The sequence below is a fragment of the Syzygium oleosum genome, unplaced genomic scaffold (assembly GCF_021117445.2).
Source record: "Syzygium oleosum isolate NSW1041296 unplaced genomic scaffold, Sole_v2.1 Sole_v2.15, whole genome shotgun sequence".
Taxonomy (NCBI): domain Eukaryota; kingdom Viridiplantae; phylum Streptophyta; class Magnoliopsida; order Myrtales; family Myrtaceae; genus Syzygium; species Syzygium oleosum.
The window spans coordinates 7,481,457-7,499,038 of NW_026607499.1; the positions used below are offsets into that span (position 1 = coordinate 7,481,457).

General features: G+C 39.5%; 2 protein-coding genes and 1 non-coding gene across 4 annotated transcripts; 1 reads left to right on the forward strand and 2 right to left on the reverse strand.

Annotated features, from left to right (window-relative positions):
- The first annotated feature begins 1,050 nt into the window (after positions 1 to 1,050).
- On the forward strand, positions 1,051 to 1,135 carry TRNAM-CAU (transfer RNA methionine (anticodon CAU)). The gene is given in 2 exon segments: positions 1,051 to 1,088; positions 1,100 to 1,135. It is a non-coding gene; the product is annotated as a tRNA-Met (tRNA).
- A 725-nt stretch (positions 1,136 to 1,860) lies between these two features.
- Positions 1,861 to 4,577, reverse strand: LOC115675662 (uncharacterized). The gene is made up of 5 exons (XM_030598418.2): positions 4,122 to 4,577; positions 3,938 to 4,017; positions 2,578 to 2,653; positions 2,267 to 2,380; positions 1,861 to 2,188 (listed from the first exon to the last, which is right to left on the reverse strand). Exons 1-5 carry the CDS (start codon positions 4,464 to 4,466, stop codon positions 2,045 to 2,047), a joined length of 759 nt encoding a protein of 252 aa, XP_030454278.2. The 5' UTR covers positions 4,467 to 4,577; the 3' UTR covers positions 1,861 to 2,044.
- Positions 4,578 to 7,330: 2,753 nt separating this feature from the next.
- Positions 7,331 to 16,764, reverse strand: LOC115675497 (serine/threonine-protein kinase BLUS1-like). Of its 2 annotated transcripts, XM_030598194.2 has the most exons (21): positions 16,324 to 16,764; positions 14,532 to 14,786; positions 14,294 to 14,418; positions 14,176 to 14,220; positions 13,385 to 13,466; positions 13,205 to 13,273; positions 12,558 to 12,728; positions 12,408 to 12,473; positions 11,568 to 11,636; positions 11,364 to 11,444; positions 10,857 to 11,203; positions 9,815 to 9,951; positions 9,627 to 9,721; positions 9,520 to 9,558; positions 9,373 to 9,432; positions 9,047 to 9,148; positions 8,888 to 8,936; positions 8,730 to 8,785; positions 8,296 to 8,360; positions 8,049 to 8,100; positions 7,331 to 7,953 (listed from the first exon to the last, which is right to left on the reverse strand). In XM_030598194.2, the coding sequence occupies exons 1-21, from the start codon at positions 16,495 to 16,497 to the stop codon at positions 7,885 to 7,887; spliced, it is 2,208 nt and encodes a 735-aa protein (XP_030454054.1). In that variant the 5' UTR covers positions 16,498 to 16,764; the 3' UTR covers positions 7,331 to 7,884. The 2 variants fall into 2 exon arrangements, with proteins under 2 accessions (XP_030454054.1, XP_030454055.1); XM_030598195.2 differs by lacking the exon at positions 9,520 to 9,558.
- Between the last annotated feature and the right edge of the window lie 818 nt (positions 16,765 to 17,582).

The window sequence follows — 17,582 nt, forward strand, 5'->3', positions numbered from 1 at the left end:
CTACACTTGAATTAATGGAAGGACTATATTGAACATTTTCAAATAGTTCAAGGACTAAATTGAATACATATTAAAAGTTCAGGGACCATATTGAACAAATCAAAAGTTCAGAGATCAAATTGAATATTAGGTTAAAGTTCAGGGACTACATTGAATAAATTAAAAGTTCATTGACCAAATTGCACGTTGAGTCAAAGTTCAGGGACTATTTGTACCATTTTTCCTAAACAAAACAAAATAAACCGAGACGACAAAGATTGCCCAAAACGTTGCTCAAATTTTCGAATTCGATTTCGCAAAATTACTCCGACGTTCAACTCGATTCTTCCGATGTTGGAAGTGGAGTTGAGATTGGAAATACATCCACGAGCCTATTTAGATAATTGCAATTCTATGTGCTTTAATTAAGTAGATATTTTGTAAATAAAAAAGATTAGAGTGTTGCTTCTCAATTTGGGACTACTTCCGAGGATTTGAGTTCGAGTCTTAGAGTTTTAGTTTAACTCACGAGCTTGGGTACCGTTTGAAGAAGCGGAAGTCATTTTCCGTAGACTTAGGTTATTTTGTGAAGGGAGAAGGAAAATATTTTCCCACTAAAACGTTTTCCGCCCCGAACATCAGGAAAACTCGGAAAATATTTTCCAGGAGAATATTTTCCGCCAAATGAACGGAGCCGAGTTTTAGTTTAACTCACGCTTAGCTTGGGTACTTTCGAAATTTTTTAAGAGAACCACTGAGTTGAACGCCATATTATTTGAATGTCGTATTATGTGAAATTGTCAAAAGAAATATGATATAATGAAGATAGCATTTTATGTGAGTGTCATGTTACGTGACGACGACACGTTAAGAAATTACCTAATAAAAAAAGAGTGTTTCAAAATTCAATTGCTGTAATTAGCATTTCCAATTGCAATTACTCTTCCACTTCATTTGGAGGGACCTATCAATAACGGAAGAATCACTTTCGATCGAATGCGAAAGTCTTTGTGTGAACAACTAGTTGAATTATAGATATAAATATAGTTATTTTGAGAAAAGAAGCACAAGGGGGTGGTGGCGCAGTTGGCTAGCGCGTAGGTCTCATAGCTTCTGAGTTATCCTGAGGTCGAGAGTTCGAGCCTCTCTCACCCCAACCCTCCTTTTTTTCCTTTTGTTTTCTTTCAAAGAACTTCCCATATTCAATCCTGTCAGCTTCTGCAATGCACGTTAAGGAATCTTTCTTCTTCTTCTTCTTGTTTTTGGCCATTAGTCAGCCTAATTTGAGAGTTTCTTGCCACTTTGACTCTGAACAAACAGTCGAGAGAGGCTGCCCTCCCCACTCTTCTAGTAGTTTTGAGCAACAGAATGACTGGCTAGATTCTTGCAAAAAGCCTTCGTCTCAGCTAATCTCATTGAACCATTACTGTCTGCATCACAAGCGCAATCAATTCACTGCACGTTTGCGCTTACTACTGCGCACACAAGCTTCCGCGATTCCTGTTTTGCATTGCGCAACCCCAACATGAGGTTGGTCCCTGAAAACTTATGCGTTCACCAGTCAGGAGGTGAAGTTGAACGATAAGTCTCCTGAAATTTTTCCTGTTTTGTCTTGCCTCAAAATGCATCCGACAGCGAAACCAACTCGAGGCATTAATTTGCATATCGCGAACAACTATGCTGATCATCACATAAATATGCACGTTTTAATGCACGCACGCCCGTATCTCTTGGTAAATACAGAATGTCGCCGGACCAAACCAAGGTATGGGATAGAGAAGTAGAAAACTCTTATTCTCCCTTCCCAATAATCAGCTTTGTTCACGACATGCCCCTGACTACACCTATTTAATTTGCTAATCCGGAGAAACCAAGAGAAACTAAAACAACAGAGTCATCGAAATTCCAACTTGTTTGAAACAGAATTGCTACAAGCTAGTGTAGGAGGCAAGACTAGCCACCGTTGCTAGCTGAAAAGATGCTTGTACATTTGTGAACGATCGGTAAATCCATCAACAGTTGCATCTCTCATTCGAGTCCACCTATATTTTTGCACCTCGTTAAGTTACTTCTCCTTTCTCTCGTCGTCATCCCAATCTCCATTCTTATGGTCCTGATCTTGCAAGGATCTTCTAGGAACATCCCATTGCCGAATCTCATTTCTTGCTTGCGTATCAGAAGATGGCAAATTCATGTGCTTTCTTTTGCTCTACTTGACAAGAAGAGACTATTAGATACAACAGATTAGTCTATGTTAGAGATGCATACACGTTGTAGTCGGTAATACCTCAGAGAATCCCTGATGATCATCTTTCTTTCCGGACATCGAGGAGAAAAGCTTTGCAGCCTCATTAAACAATTGAAAACCCTCAATGTCTCCATTTCTGATGCTTGCCTCCAGCTGCAAAGAGAAAATACTTCAGAGATTTGCAGATGACCATATTTAAGTTTCAGCAGGACAGGTGCACAAAAAAGAAGCCCCTGTCCCAGGCCCATTTACATGCACATCAGTTTGCCTTTAATAATTGTAATGCAATGTGGCCTGATAACTGTAATTCAAATGCAAGGTAATATCTTCATTTGGTTTAGAGTTTGTACCTGAACGTGCACTATGCACAAAAGTATACTAGCAATTGGCAGCCAACTCTCTTCAGGCGACAGAGATAAATTTGACCTGAAAAAATGACAGGAAGGATACACTTATGACAAATACCGTAAGAGTACATTAATCATTGAAAAATAAGAATATCGATCTAGCCCATTAAGACTTCAGAGGGCTGCATCGATTGCAAATAGAAAAACCAATCTAGCCCATTAAGACTTCAGAGGGCCGCATTGATTACATATAGAACTCACCCAGAATAGAACCATTCAAGAGATACTCATCCAGGTAAATGTGATACAAAGAAACAACCCTAAAATGATACTTAAAATGGTCATAAAACTGCATGAGCAAGAATAGAACGTCCTTAACATCATCATCACATCACCTAGCTCAAGGCATGAATAAGAGAGAGTTTGAAGCAAAGAAATACCTTGAGCTGAGGACAAAGAAAGCTCATTCTCAATTTCTGATGAAATAGGTATGTATAAGCTATGAAGCTTAAATAATTTACAGATTATAAAATATTTCCTAGTATAGTACAGATAATGATGCTGATAAAATGCAGCACCTGATTGACTATATAAACAATAACAACGTAGCAAACACATCCACTTAAACTGAATTTTACAACCGACCAAAAGAAAAAAAACTGAATTTTACAAGCACACAATTTGATACTTAACACATCAAGAAACAGATAACTTTCACGTGTTCGGTTGAATATGCACGATGACATGTTAATAATATCAAACTAGCAACCTCAGCAAACACTAGAATGAGATGGACTCCCTTCTCGTAGACATTCCTCATGAACAATACAAGCTAGTAAATGCCAGAAACATACGTGCATCTACGATGTACTGGATACTGGCAGTTCTAAATCACTGTATCCATCTCTCAAATGAACTCGGTCTAAACAGAAGGCACTGTCATTTTCTTCTCGACTAAAGGTGGACCAATACTACGGTCACAAATATGCACGAAATAAGTGCTAGCTAGGACCATCCAAGACTCGATTCTCTGCAACAAAAGATCCATTGAAAGAAAGGTCACAAAGACTACGCTGGAAGTAGCATGAAGTTAATATACGTCAAATTTCAGGAATCGAAGAGCAATCAATGACAGCGGCCGCCGAGGCAAAGAACACATTGAACCACAATTTTATTGGGTGATTTTCGTCCTCTCTCGTCCCAAAAGCTAGCTTAAAAAGTAAGGCTTTCCCACACACTTATAAACTGATCTCCTGCCTCTTCCACAACCCATGCGGGATAACCCAACAAATTTCTCACACCGATCAACAAGCAGAGCTTAGAAAAGGAGAAAAAACCCGGATAGTATTTTCAAGAGTAGAACCTCAGGTACGGAGCCAGGTAAACAAGCGCATACACAGCATAACGCCGTTTCCCAGTATCAAGCCACGCGAACACCCAACTCTGCACAGAACAAAGGAACCCAACGCCATCCGTTAAAGAAAGCAAACGAGCGCTCTATCAAACACACACGGGGCGGAAGCCGCTCGAAATCAAGAAACTTTCACCAGCCAATTGAAGTAGGGGATGAAGCTGACGATCCCCATCACGGCGAACCTCGCGTCCGCGGAGCCCACGGCCGCGCCGTCGTCCTCCTCGTCGTCGCCGCCCCCCGAGCCCGCGGAGGCGGGGAGGACCAGGGAGGAGAGCATGCACGCGCCGATCGCGGCGGCGAGGGGCGCCTCGGGGGAGAGCTCCGCCCTGCAAGTCCCATTCCCGATCCTCCTCCTCCTGCTACCTCCCTTGATGGGGAGAGAAGAGAGGAAGGGCGTCGCTGTAGCTTTGACTCTGAGGGGGGGAAGGTGAGTCAGAGAAGCGATGGAAGTGAGAGAGGCCATGGCACTATCGTTCATCCATTCATCAGTCCCACTCCGCACAGAGACAGAGACAGAGACAGAGAGAGACGCAGGAAGGTGTCTCGAGTTTCTCACATTATGTTTTTTTTTTTTGGGGGAAAGGTGACGATACATACAGTTGCCCTTGACTCAAGTGGCCAGGGGAATATATTACACAACTTTTGGGGATTAATTCCAAAAAAAAGCATTAATTTTAGATCGAGGGACAATTTTGGCTCGAATTTTTTTTTTTCCATAAAAAAGCATCAATTTTAGGTCGAGGAACAATTATAGCCCGAACTTTTTTTTGTCCCGTAAAAATGCACCAACTTTAGATCGAGGGACAATTCTGGCCCGAACTTTATTTTGTCTCGTAAAAAAGCACCAACTTTCATTTGAATCCCAAATTTGGCCCTCTATTGACTTTCTGTCTGAAGTTACCCTTGTTTGAGAAAAAAAGTTATGGTGGTGAGCCTGGCGAATCTCTTCCATGACGTCTGTCGACGGACGGTGATCTACAGCTTCAGATTACGACAAAACGACGAAGTTTGGCCAGAAAGATTCAATTTGGAGATATTTTTGACTTGCCGGTGAAGTAAAGGAGACGAATAGTTTTACCGTTATTCTTCAAGCCGTGGTTTAGAGAATAAGACAATGAATAATACTTTAAATCCAGTCAGCAAGTCACGTGAATTTATTGCTAAGGTGGAATAGTCAAGTTGGAAAATCAATGGTTTTAAGTCAATAAGGGCCAGATTTGGGATTTAAGTGAAAGTTTATGCTTTTTTACGAGACAAAAAAAAGTTCAGGCCAGAATTGTCCCTCGACCTAAAGTTTGTGCATTTTTACGGGACAAAAAAAGGTTCGAGCCATAATTGTCCCTCGACCTAAAGTTGATGCTTTTTTATGGAATAAAAAAAAGTTCGGGCCAAAATTGTCCCTCGACCTAAAGTTTGTGCTTTTTTTTGGAGTTAACCCCAACTTTTGGCGGAGGAAAATATTTTCTTTATTTTTTCATGAATCGCTTAGAAAACGAAAATTTTATATTTAAATTCAAATATGACTGAGTATGTAATCTTAAACCAGAAACTCTGCTACCGTGACTAAAATTCTAATGGTCATTCTCAGGTCACCAACATCTAGGATCAGGTCCCACCGCCGCCCAGGCCTCGGTCCATTAAAGCTAGAGCCTGTGACCCCGGTGTTTGTACCTGTGTCCCTGGCATCCGTGCCCAGATCTATCTTGGTTTGGCTGAGACATCGGTATCGGTGCTAGGGGTGCGAATGGTAACATTCTGCTCCGTAAATCAAATTCTTGCGAGAAATTGATTTGAAATTCTTCAGAAATTAATTTACGGAGGAGAAATCTGTTTGGTAAAACATGACTAATTCTCGCTCCGAGAAATTGATTTACTCAATCTGTTTTGATTTGTTGATTTTTTTGCACCTAAAAAAATTTAAATTTTACTCAAAGTGGGTGGCCACATGTATTATAAGCCATTTTGTAAAGTTTTGAATTTTTTATTTTTATAATTTTTTTGCACCTAAAAATTAAAATTTCACTTTCAAAGTGGGCACAGTATTATAAGCCATTTTGTGAAGTTTTGAATTTTTTTATTTTTTATTTTTTATTTTTTTGGGCTCTTGAAAAATTTAAATTTTACTCAAAGAAGTGGGTTACGGATATTCTAAGCCATTCGTGAAGTTTTGAAATTTTTATTTTTTTTTTTTTTTTTTGGGCACCTCAAAAATTTAAATTTCATTTCAAAGTGGGTACTATGGTATTTTAATCCATTTTGTGAAGTTTTAAAATTTTTTATTTTTTTATTTTTTTTTTTTGGGCACCTCAAAAAATTTAAATTTCACTCAAAGTAGGTGGCTACAAGTATTTTAAGCCATTTTGTGAAGTTTTGAAATTTTGATTTTTTTGGCACCTCAAAAATTTAAATTTCATTCAAAGTGTAGCTAGTGGCATGTGTTTAAATTATCGTGAAGTTTTGAAATTTTTGATTTTATTTTATTTTTTAAAAAAATTCACCAAATTTCATATTTTCCCGAAATCTGACTTTTTTTTTATTTTCTGGAAATTTTTATGAATTTTTCTAGAATTTTTCAATTTTTATGCATTTTCGAAAAAAAAATTGTGAGAAAATAGTCCCTGGCATCCGTGCCCAGATCTATCTTGGTTTGGCTGAGACATCGGTATCGGTGCCTAGGTCTCCAGCGCCCGAGCCTAGGATCATCGAGGCCGTGCCCAGGTCCACAAAGGCCAAATTAAGGATGATGCCACGTAAGTCACTTCTAAACACAAGCGAACAGCTTTAGGTACAGTTTTTGAACGAACTTCATTACTTTTAAAATAAAGAAAAGATTTAGGACATACATGAACAGACTGAAAAATTTAAGACTTCATTGCATTTAATAGATGAGAGTTACATCCGGTGTATTTTTAAATAAGTTGTATTGGCACATACAAGTATCATATCAACAAAATTATAGATGCGGTAGCTACTAGCTATTCATAAGTATAACTAACCATGAAGTTAACATTTTGAGTCATGTAACACACCACCACCCCCAAAAAAAAAAACAGTCATGTACGACTAGTATTGAGCCCGATACCCTTAAAAGAGAGACATCAAACCACACTGATAAAACAATAGGGACAGGTGACGTCTCTTTTTCTCATAATCTAATCACCTGATGAGATGAAAACAGCACATTTGCTGAACATGTGAGGAGAATTCAATCATTCGAAACTCTACACTGTCCCACTGAATTCACCCTTTTATGCAATGATCCATCTGAATTGGAAGAACACAACTGACAGTTGATACGACCACAGAATCGACATAACCCTGAAGCACATCGTTCCTCAGCCGTTTTAATCACATGGGAAGCCATCGATAGGCGTCAGTTTTTCATTTATTCAACAACAATACAGCAGAAAATGTATTCAACACGACAACAAAATCCGTAGTCATTACAAAGAATGACGGGGAAAGAAACAGCAACACAGCTCTACAAACCCAATCTATACAGTCTCTCTTTTGCTTAGCAGATAGTCTTGAAATATCATTGTTGAACATATTGATACAGGATACAAAAATACAATATATCAACCCAGTACTCGATTCTCCTCATGACCACTGCAAACGAATTCTTCTGCAGAACAAGGAAAAGTCCTTACATAAATTTAATGCTCAACCCCAAAGGGCTTGTCCTCTTCGCTTGTTTGACAGATTGTGGTTCATGCGTATGAGATTGAACATAGTTGCAGAGGGAGAAACTTGGGATGCTCGCTATGTTGCTTTCTCGTGCGAATGTGCACAAATCATTTCAGAGGGTCAAAGAGTGAGACCGTTTCCTGTGTGATTTACAGTTGCTAGCTGAAATGTACATAGTGACACAAATTTCCGTGAACCCAAATCAAATCTCAGACATCCCCTTCCCTTTGACCACCATTCTCTTCCTGGATGGATAAAGTACTTAGCTGCTGTTGCAACTGGAATGAAATACTAACTCATTAGTTCCCCGCAAAGACTCTTGAAAAGGTCAGTAAAATTGGGAGAACCGAATACAAACTCGAGTTCTACTCACCTGCATGTGTTTTAACTTCTCAGCAGTCAATTCTTCTGTCAAGTTGGCCATCCTGCAGATATAGAGAGAGGCAATTCGTCAAAACTTAAAAACATAGGTTGAACATATGATATCAATCAATGGATATAGGATGCACTGAAAATCATTATCAAAGACGACTTTGACAAAATCTACCATTCGTAATTCCATCAATTACTCGTCTATCAAAAAAATGAATTAGTTCCGCTACAGATTGGTGATGACAAACCTAGATTGAAGTTCTGAGATCTTGAGTAGCAATATTCGTTCCCTTTGAGAAGCTGCCAAATCAGCCTATCAAACAAGCAGCTAAATCAGAGAGGAAAGAGAGGAATGCTCGTTTCAGAACTGATTAAGATCCAGAATTGCAATTTGATTGGTACTAAATATGCAGAAGATTACTTAAGAAAAAATTCCTTAAGTGAGAGAGCTCTTCTGAAAAAATCGGTGACTACATCCATTAGGCAGAAGCATTTAATTTGACAGAAGCATGCTTTATGGCCGTCTAAAATCTCACTATGGCTTGAACGTAAATTGAGAAAAGTATTCCTGACAGCAAAAGAAAAAAGAGCACCCGCACAAGAGAAACAGATATCCAAAATACAAGGAAAATATCTTGGTAATGAGTAAAGAAAAAGGTAAAGGAGGATTAAGAGATTTTACGATTCCATTGCTTTCCAAACTACGAGGCAAAGGGGGCAACTTTCCATTTTGAGTAGCTGAAATGGATAAAAGCAAGTCTAATGTTAATTCTCATAATGCTTCATGGATATTTACAAAGTATATTAAAAAAAAAATAAACGAACAAATCATTCACTCACCATCAACCTCGGCAGTTTGGAAGCTATTCAGCAAACTCATAATTAGCTCCTATCATCACAAAAAAATTAAGCAGATTTTGGAGGTGGTCAAAACAGTCGCAATATGGTCATTCCAACAATGGAAACACAGAACACATTTTCAATTGCTTGTAAAGGTACCTGTTGCAAGGAGGTTTGCTGGAAGAGATTCTGAAGATGAGGCATTATAACACTTGCAGGAAAACTGCTGCAGTTGAGCTCTTTTGAAGACTGACAATTAGGCTGATAAAAAGAGAAAGAGCAACAGTTAAAGCTTAAACCAGTAAAGCTGATCAAATCCTATGTGTCTACTTCATAATGCGGACATGAAACAGTCTAGATATTCCTGCTGAAATCAATACGGCAAGTTAAGAGCTGGCAGCACACATTTACCAGGCAAAAACAAACCATAAGACTGTCAACTAGATTAGTCAGCATGTTTGAAAGAGTCAGATGCAAAGACAAACCATTTGCCTGGATTCAAATATCCAGTCCCCAACGCTGGCAGATTTTCTTAAAGGTGATCCCTGCAAAATACAGGAGGGAAGTCCTATTCAGAAGTTCTAAGGTGTACAATGTGAAGAACTACAGCACAACAGCACTTCACCAAGTACCTGTGAAGATCGACGTTGAACTGCACCTATTGGAATATCCTATTGAGATATTCTTAGTTAGCAGGAGTCGTGTGTTAAAACGAAAGACCATTTTTACGAAGTAATACCTTTACAAGATCCAAATTTTCAGATGTCACTGAAAATCGTCCTTTAATCTGCACCAAGTTAGCCTTCGACTTTTCATCCAGAGAGTCTCTAAACCCTAACACAGGAGAAATGTTTAGAATAGTAATGACAGTTGGGGCAGGTGTTGATAGTGTAAGTATGAGCAATGAATATTACACAATTTCGGTACCTCCAGAAGATTTTATGGGAGCTGACAAACTGTTAGCTGAAGCTCGATTGGGAAGCATCAGAGGACCGCTAAAGCTTGGTGCCCTTCGCACTTCAGACTTAGCTCTGTCTGTCACTTGTAAAGTTTCGCCCTCACCCCTATTAACAATATAGAGAGGGGAACTTACCTCCACATTCAAAAAACTCAAAAAAGCAAGTTTGATATGATCTCACAGCAATAAGTTCCAGAGATAATTTTCATTTTAGACGACCATGCAATGTGCAAGTCCATTGATAATTAGAGAGTAGAGAACAAACTTGGAACTTCAGTAATTTCATCAACCCGAACAATAAGGTAAAAGAAGTAATTGGAGTCCTTTAAGGAAGGAGAGACTAACTTCCAATTCATACCCACTGACTTGTACTACTAGTATTCTCCTCAGCACATGAAGTTGTTAATAAAGTGAAAAGAAAAGTATGCAAGGCTCAGAAGGGATATCCCTTTCTTCCCTCTTTTTTCGATAAACTGAAAACAGTATTTTGGTGGTCAACATCCACCATGTCCTCATAGGACTGAACCCTCAAAAGGTATCCCCCAATACACTAGAGGGCACTAGAGGGGAGCAGTGTCACTTGAACCAAGGACTTGGCCGAGAAAACGAGCGTGTCACTATCAGGCCACCACCGAGTACAAAATGCAACCCGCGATTGTAGGGCTAAAACCTAAGAAATTATATCAACTCTTCTTTTGGGCAAAGAAAATATGTATCGACTTGATTGGACCAAATTTTTTCACCAGGCACATACAGATTGAAATGACAAACATCAAAAGATCACTGGATCAATACTGAGAGCGGCCAACACACCGCAGGCAGCTTTGTATCATAGTGCACACATTGGCAAGCAGACCTACTTCACCAACAACTACTGCTTTAGATTGGTAGTCAAATTGGTAAATTAGCGAAACTAACATGACAGCTGCTGAACATACAAAAAGCAAATAGCATTCTGATTCAAAATTCAAATGTTGCTTCAGTAATGGTCATTGAAAATTCAGGACCAACCTTTCAGAAGTTCGGCCTTTATCAGAAAGTGAATGGCTGAGCACCACATTTTGCATGAGAGGCCCACTATGAGTTTGACGACTCTTCATTGTTTGATATTTACCCTTGGCCTGTAATTCCATTTCCGATGTCGATGGCGTCATCTCATTGCTTATACCGTTTTTCTTCAAACTAACCTTTCCAGGACAAGCAGATTCTACAAGATCACTTTGGTGAATCTTCCCCTTTATATTTAAGCATTCAGTTGATGGTACTTCATCCCCATTTGAGTTTCCTTTGCTTTCAGCCGGTAGTAATTCACTGCTGGTACCCGGTTGGCCCAAGGAAGATCTGCAATCATTTGAATCCTGTTGAAGCAATGAAAGATAACAAACTACCTGAGCACAAAAAAGAAATAAATGTCCACACAAGCAGTATAACTAACTTTTAAACAGCTAGAATGAGAATGAATGACGTCAAAACTAGGAAAAATATAAGACAAAGTAAAAAAATGCTAGCTGTATATACCTTATCGCAGGCAGAGGTTGTAGATGTCTTTATCATCTCATCATCATCCTTACCCTCAGCGAGGTCATCATCATCTCTAATCTAGTAAATACAGTACAACAAATAACATTTATTTTGTTAGCTGATCATATAGACAAATAAAATCTAACTTATTAATCAATTCAAGGTGGATATGCTGTAGGTATATGCAAATAGAAGTCGTACCAGTGATGCTTGGGCTTTTAAATCCTCGATATCAAAATTCCAGGCACTGACTCCTCTGTTGTACTCGCTCTGAAACAGTAACCCTCTAAAGTTAAAAGAGCTACTAAAGTGACTTATGAACATACACCTACAAAGGTTATCCCCCAAGGTTCATATTAAGCATGCAAATAAAAACACTTTCATAGCCGTATGGGAACCAACCAACATTAATTGTACACTGAGCAGAATTAAGTACTATAAACAGCTGAGTTACAACTATCAAAACCAACTTAACCAATTTACGAATTACCATTATGTAGCTTAAATTGCACTGTCAATCTCTCTATCCATGATGTTCAGTAAATATGTTCTTCAAACTGGGGGGAAAGAGCAAATTGCAATACAGTTATGTTGCATACTCAATCGAAGAAAAGGAATGTACAAGGAAAAAGGGGTAGTAGCTTTCAGATTGCTGGGTCACTGATACATGAACATAGAAGAATCACCAACCTCTAAGAACAAGAGAGAAAATGGGATATGTGGGAGGTAGAAAGAGGAGTTCCCAGATGTCAGACAAGCTCTAGTAATAGTCAACAATAGCAGTAGAAAGGGATAACTTAAAAGGTCATGATAGGATGATCCTAAATCACACTGACTCTGAGGTAAATCATGTGGCAGATTGAAACATAAGTAATGATACATGAGCTTGCTTAGAATTTGGGAGAGGTAAGTTTTCAGGCAATTCTTTACAATTAAGTGGATTGTGGAGATTAAGTCAATATAAAGTATAACAAATGCAAGAAACAGGTAGTACACATATAATATATTTTAAATTCCTTGTTTCCAGATAATGTTTCTCACCTGTGATAATGCTTCTTGCTCTGCTGATGGCATTTTCTTTAGAGCTAATTGTGCAGCATCTTTGAGCTGAAATATTTCAGCAAGTTAGTCAAACGATGTTCCTGAGAAAAGAAATGCAACAAGCTTGATCATGGCAGTGCAACGTCCTACCTGCAAAGCTTTAACTCGATGCCATAGTGAGGGCAAGTCAGCAAATAATTTTGTCAAAGAAACTTCTGGAGGCTTAGCCTGCTTGAAAAATGAGTGTTTCAACAGTTTCTCAGCAGTTGGCCTCTTCGTTTGATCTTTCACTAGGCACATGGCAACCATCTCTTTGAAAAGCTGATGACAACTGGAAAACCTCCAATTAGAACAGTACTTACAAAGAGAGCAACCCAACACGGTTATGGATCAGCACCAAGACGACTGGACTCCAACCGGTTAATCCAAGAAACTATCTATAAAGACTTAATTGACCTTCTTAACTACTAATTAATGGCAGAGTTACATCTATGAAGCAGCACCAAGACTCTGCTAAACCATACTAACTTTGTTAGAAGTCAAAAGACCAATAAATATCAATGGAAGCTGCATATCAAAGATAAGACTTCCGTCCACCAAAAGCTAATACTAGAAAGGCACCCATCAACCAAGGAGTTTGACATCCTCAAAACTAAGCTCTCCTATTTCCTCTTTCCATACACACCTAAAGCTGGCCCAAAAAATTAAATTAATTTTCGTTTCTCGTACATGTAGAAGAGGATGAATCCACATTAGCTCATTCTCATCAGGTTCTGTCCAGAAAGAAGTGCAAGTACCTTTGAAAATTTTTTATCTCGATCATAGTCTAGGCCAGGTGGGGCATTTTGAATGGTCATCAGCAGAACCTTAAGCAGGAAAATAATGTCAGGAGCAAATCCTAAAATTCTTCAATAGCTAATACCATCTGCACATTTATACAGGCGTTGGAACCCCTATAAGCAAATAATAATAAGTACCTTCATAGGAGGGTACTTTGAAAAAGGCGCATGGCCATGAGCCAATTCCAGCGCGGTTATTCCAAATGACCAAATATCCGCCCTGCACATGTTGGGAAATGGTAACCAAAGGGAACGGAAATGATATCTCGCTATAAAGATGAGAAAAGATATTCTCAGTAATCAAGATCAAGTAAAAGGATGGCCCCAGGCAGGACTTTCAGAGCAATTGTTACACAATTTTATAATTATCCAGGAAAACTATTGCACAAGTCAAATAAAAAGTTGAGCCAATTCCAATGCAGTTATTCCAAATGACCAAATCCGCCCTGCGCATGTTGGGAAATGGTAACCAAAAAGAACGGAAATGATATCTCACTTTGAAGATGACAAAAGATATTCTCAGTAATCAAGATCAAGTCAAAGGATGGCCCCGAGCAGGACTTTCACAGGAATTGTTGAACAATTTTATAATTATCCAGGAAAACTATTGTACAAGGCTAATCAAAAGTTAGATCGCCTTACTTTTGTGCGCATGACACTAATGAATATTACTGTTTCTCAAAAAACAAAAAATCCAAATGCATGATTGTATCTCTAAGCTAAGGAATTCATCACGCTTTACCCTCATTCAACTAGAAAATTCCATGCCGAGATAGATAGTAGCTTTCAAATAGTTAATCCTATGGACCTACAGCAACTCCTTTTAGCAAAACTATGACAACAATGGAGCCACAGAAGCTGATGTAGCAGCAACATCTTCTCGCAAATCCCCCCCAGAAACACTTCTTTACATAGAACAGAAAACTTACTTGGAATTATATCCGCTCCCAGGCTGTAGAACCTCCGGTGCCATCCTATAAGCATAGTTAAAGTTAAAAAGCAGTGGTTTAATCTTAAACAACAAGAATTGCCTGAAACATAACTTACCAACAGGGAGTTCCTACGAAAGTATTTCTAGTACGCTGTCTCTCTCCTGTATCAAACATGCATGCTGAAACACCAAAGTCAGCTAGCTTTACAACCCCACTGCTATCAAGTAGTATATTTCCCGCCTGCAAGTATTGAAGTATAACTTATTTTCAAATGACTTGAGTGCCAATGGAAGTGGTGAAAATAAACGAATACGAAGCCATGTAAAAGAGTCAAATTATGCATTAAAACTCACCTTGACATCCCGATGTATATGCCCTTGTTGATGGAGGTACTCTAGAGCCTTCAAAGTCTCTTTAAGTATGGTACAAATAGCAGCCTCCTCGAATCCATCTGGGTATGCAATCTTCATGAGATGTAAACATGAGCCCTCTGACATATATGGCATAACTACCCATAAATTGCGATCGACCACAAATGAGCAGTATGCTTTTATGACATTTGGATGGTCTATCAAAGACATCGTTTGAGCCTCTCTACGTATATCATCCTGCAAAAAATTGACACTACAACAATATTACTTCTTGAAAAAAAAAATGCACGAGGCATACAATATTAAGTGCATTCCTTAATTTCCCTAATGAGTATCGATACTAATCTAAGTCTAACCAAAAAGGATTAAACAGCACAGAGCCATGCAAAAACATCTATCATATGATCGGTTCAGCATTGGATTGGCAAACAATATGTAGCTGATTTCACCCTGACAAGGCAACAAGTAGCAACATCTGATTTGGTGGATCAATGTAGATCAGCGGGATGTTTTCTGAGGCTGATACAGAATATGGAGAAACACATAAATACTGATGCAATATAATAAGCAATTAGAAAGGTATACCATCACTTTACATAGAAGATGAACAACTTCAGCCTATCCTTCTATAGACTAGTAAACATGACCATGATTATCCATCAGTTGACTGTTACACCATATTTAATTTGATGGCCTCAAATCCTAAATATAAATCTCTGTACTGATTATGGGTGAGCAAAACATCTATCCATTCTTAGAATCCTGGGTGTATCAATTTTTACGTCCTCAAATGCTAAAGCAGAAAATCTTTGTACCGATAATGTGTGAGCAAAACATGTATTCATTCTTAGATCTTGGCTTGTCCAAGTTCCATTCTTTTTGTTGTTGTCTATGACTCTTGAAAAAGTCGCACCAGCTATGGCTAATCAACAACCATCAATACCTATGAAAATTAAGAAGAAGAAGCGGCTGATATTTTTAAGCCCCCAACTTTCCAACATATCAAACATGAAGCCATCAACTGCTCATCTATCAAGTAGCTATCAAGAAACTTTAATAAACTGGATCGGGAATTCATATACAATTACTAGACGGCACTAACTTTGAACAACACTTCCACACAATATACGATAGGATATTGCATCTCTAACTCGACGCGAATGAAAACATAAAGAAGACGACAGGCGGAAAAGAATCACGACCAATTGCTACATTCTCCTCAATCACAACTATTTCATTCTTGGCGTCATCTTTTTCCCAATAAATAACCCAGATAATTGTAGACAACCCCTAAAATCTCTATCCCCCAAGATCATAGGACAGCAATCTGTTTACCAGTTATAGTCAGCTCGGCAAGTTTGAGTTCACGAGATCACTAGACAAACAATATACCGAAACAGGGACAATGAACAGGATTCTCCGTGACGTTCCAGTTTAATTGGATGCCACCAAGAGACAGACATAGTTTCCTTCAACTGTCCAACCGAATCATAAAATGTTATCATCGATCTAATCGGGCACCAGATCTCCTTCCCCCGAGCCTACCTCGTACCCATTCTATCGAGATCTGGACCAACAAAAAAATTCCCAAACAATGCATCGAATTCAGCTCAGCGACCCCATCTCATCCCCTCCACAAGACATAACGCGGATCAAATCTACTCCCCGAGTTCGCACACATCGCTCGATCAGCACTTCAAGCGAGCAGCAAAAACATCGCCATCTAAGCTGCGACTAGCGGGGAAAGGAGCCGAGAAAACGGCAGGAGACCGACCAGATTGCTGTTGCAGCGATCGAGATCCAAGCACTTGACCGCGACCATGTCGTTGAGGGGGAGGTAGATCGCCCGATACACCGTGGCGCTGGCCCCGTAGCCGACCTCCTCGAGGATCTTGTAGTCGCTCGCATTCGTGGAGTAGGCCCTCGGGTTCGCTCCCATCCGCCCCATGAAAACCCTAGCCGAACCGAACCGAACCGAATCGGAGCCGACTTCGTGGCCGGGCGGCGGCGGCGGCGGCGAGATCGGGAGGCTGGGAGGGAAGCCGGTGACGATCGGAGGGAGGGGGACTAGATGGGAGTCGAAATGGAGACTAGGAGGTGGACGGGGAGCGGCGAGTCGTCGGGGGTTTCTGCTGGGGAGGGGGACGCATTGACCGCCATGGGAAGCGATGGAGAAAAGGGGAAAGACGTGAGATAGAGAGAGAGAGAGAGAGAGGGGTCCTTCGTGCTGCTCTGGGCTTGCTGAGGATGGGGGGGGGAAGCTCGGGAAGGGGGGGGGAAAGGTGGGGATCGGGGTGGGGGCCATGCTGACGTGGCCGGGCTGCTGGGTGGCCGGGATGTCGACACGTGGATTGGACGTCGTGCGGGACGGCTGCGGCCCCGCCATTTCTTGGCGATTTTCCACTTACCCCAATCGCAAGCCGATACAACCAAAAAAATCCTAAACCGATACACCCATATTGTATTTATCTCAAAATAATCACAAACATTTAAAGCTACTTTTGTGCACCATAAAAAACCCCAAAATGTTATATTTGTGCCGCATCAACTCCAAATTGTGTTAAAACTAAGATTTTTTTAGATAAATGTGACATGGATGTATCACATTAGAGGTTTTTGTAGCACAAAAATTATTTTTGAGTAAATGTGGCACGAGTTTTTCAATTTGGGGTAAATATGGCTCGAATGTACCAGTTTGGAAGCTTACCAATTAGTTTTACGTAAATGCGATACGATTGTACCGATTTTGAATTTTCTGAAGATATTAACCCTTATTGTAAAGATACGTGACATAATTCGAGTTCTGTGCGTTGCAACGAGATCACTATTGTATCTATTTGAAGTGATTTCTTTGTTAATTTTCTCTCATACTTTAAATTTTATTTAATTTAAAATATCGAGCTATTTAAAATTATATGATTATTGATAGATAGAATTGCATATAATTTGCTCATAAATTTTTTTGGAATATAGATCTTTTTTTTATGATGCATAAAAGAATTGCTTCACCAAATGTAACATGGGCTTTGCTTT

Bases quoted from the DNA above. Each gene is read 5' to 3' on its own strand.
- LOC115675662 (XM_030598418.2), bottom strand. From the start codon at position 4,466: ATGAACGATAGTGCCATGGCCTCTCTCACTTCCATCGCTTCTCTGACT. The intron at 2,381-2,577 runs GTACAAACTCTA...TTCTCTTTGCAG, and splicing joins TGTGCATAGTGCACGTTCAG to CTGGAGGCAAGCATCAGAAA. The intron at 2,189-2,266 runs GTATTACCGACT...CTTGTCAAGTAG, and splicing joins ATCATCAGGGATTCTCTGAG to AGCAAAAGAAAGCACATGAA.
- LOC115675497 (XM_030598194.2), bottom strand. From the start codon at position 16,497: ATGGGGCGGATGGGAGCGAACCCGAGGGCCTACTCCACGAATGCGAGC. The intron at 14,419-14,531 runs GTGAGTTTTAAT...CAATACTTGCAG, and splicing joins ATATACATCGGGATGTCAAG to GCGGGAAATATACTACTTGA. The intron at 7,954-8,048 runs GTGAGTAGAACT...ATTTCATTCCAG, and splicing joins AGAAGTTAAAACACATGCAG to TTGCAACAGCAGCTAAGTAC.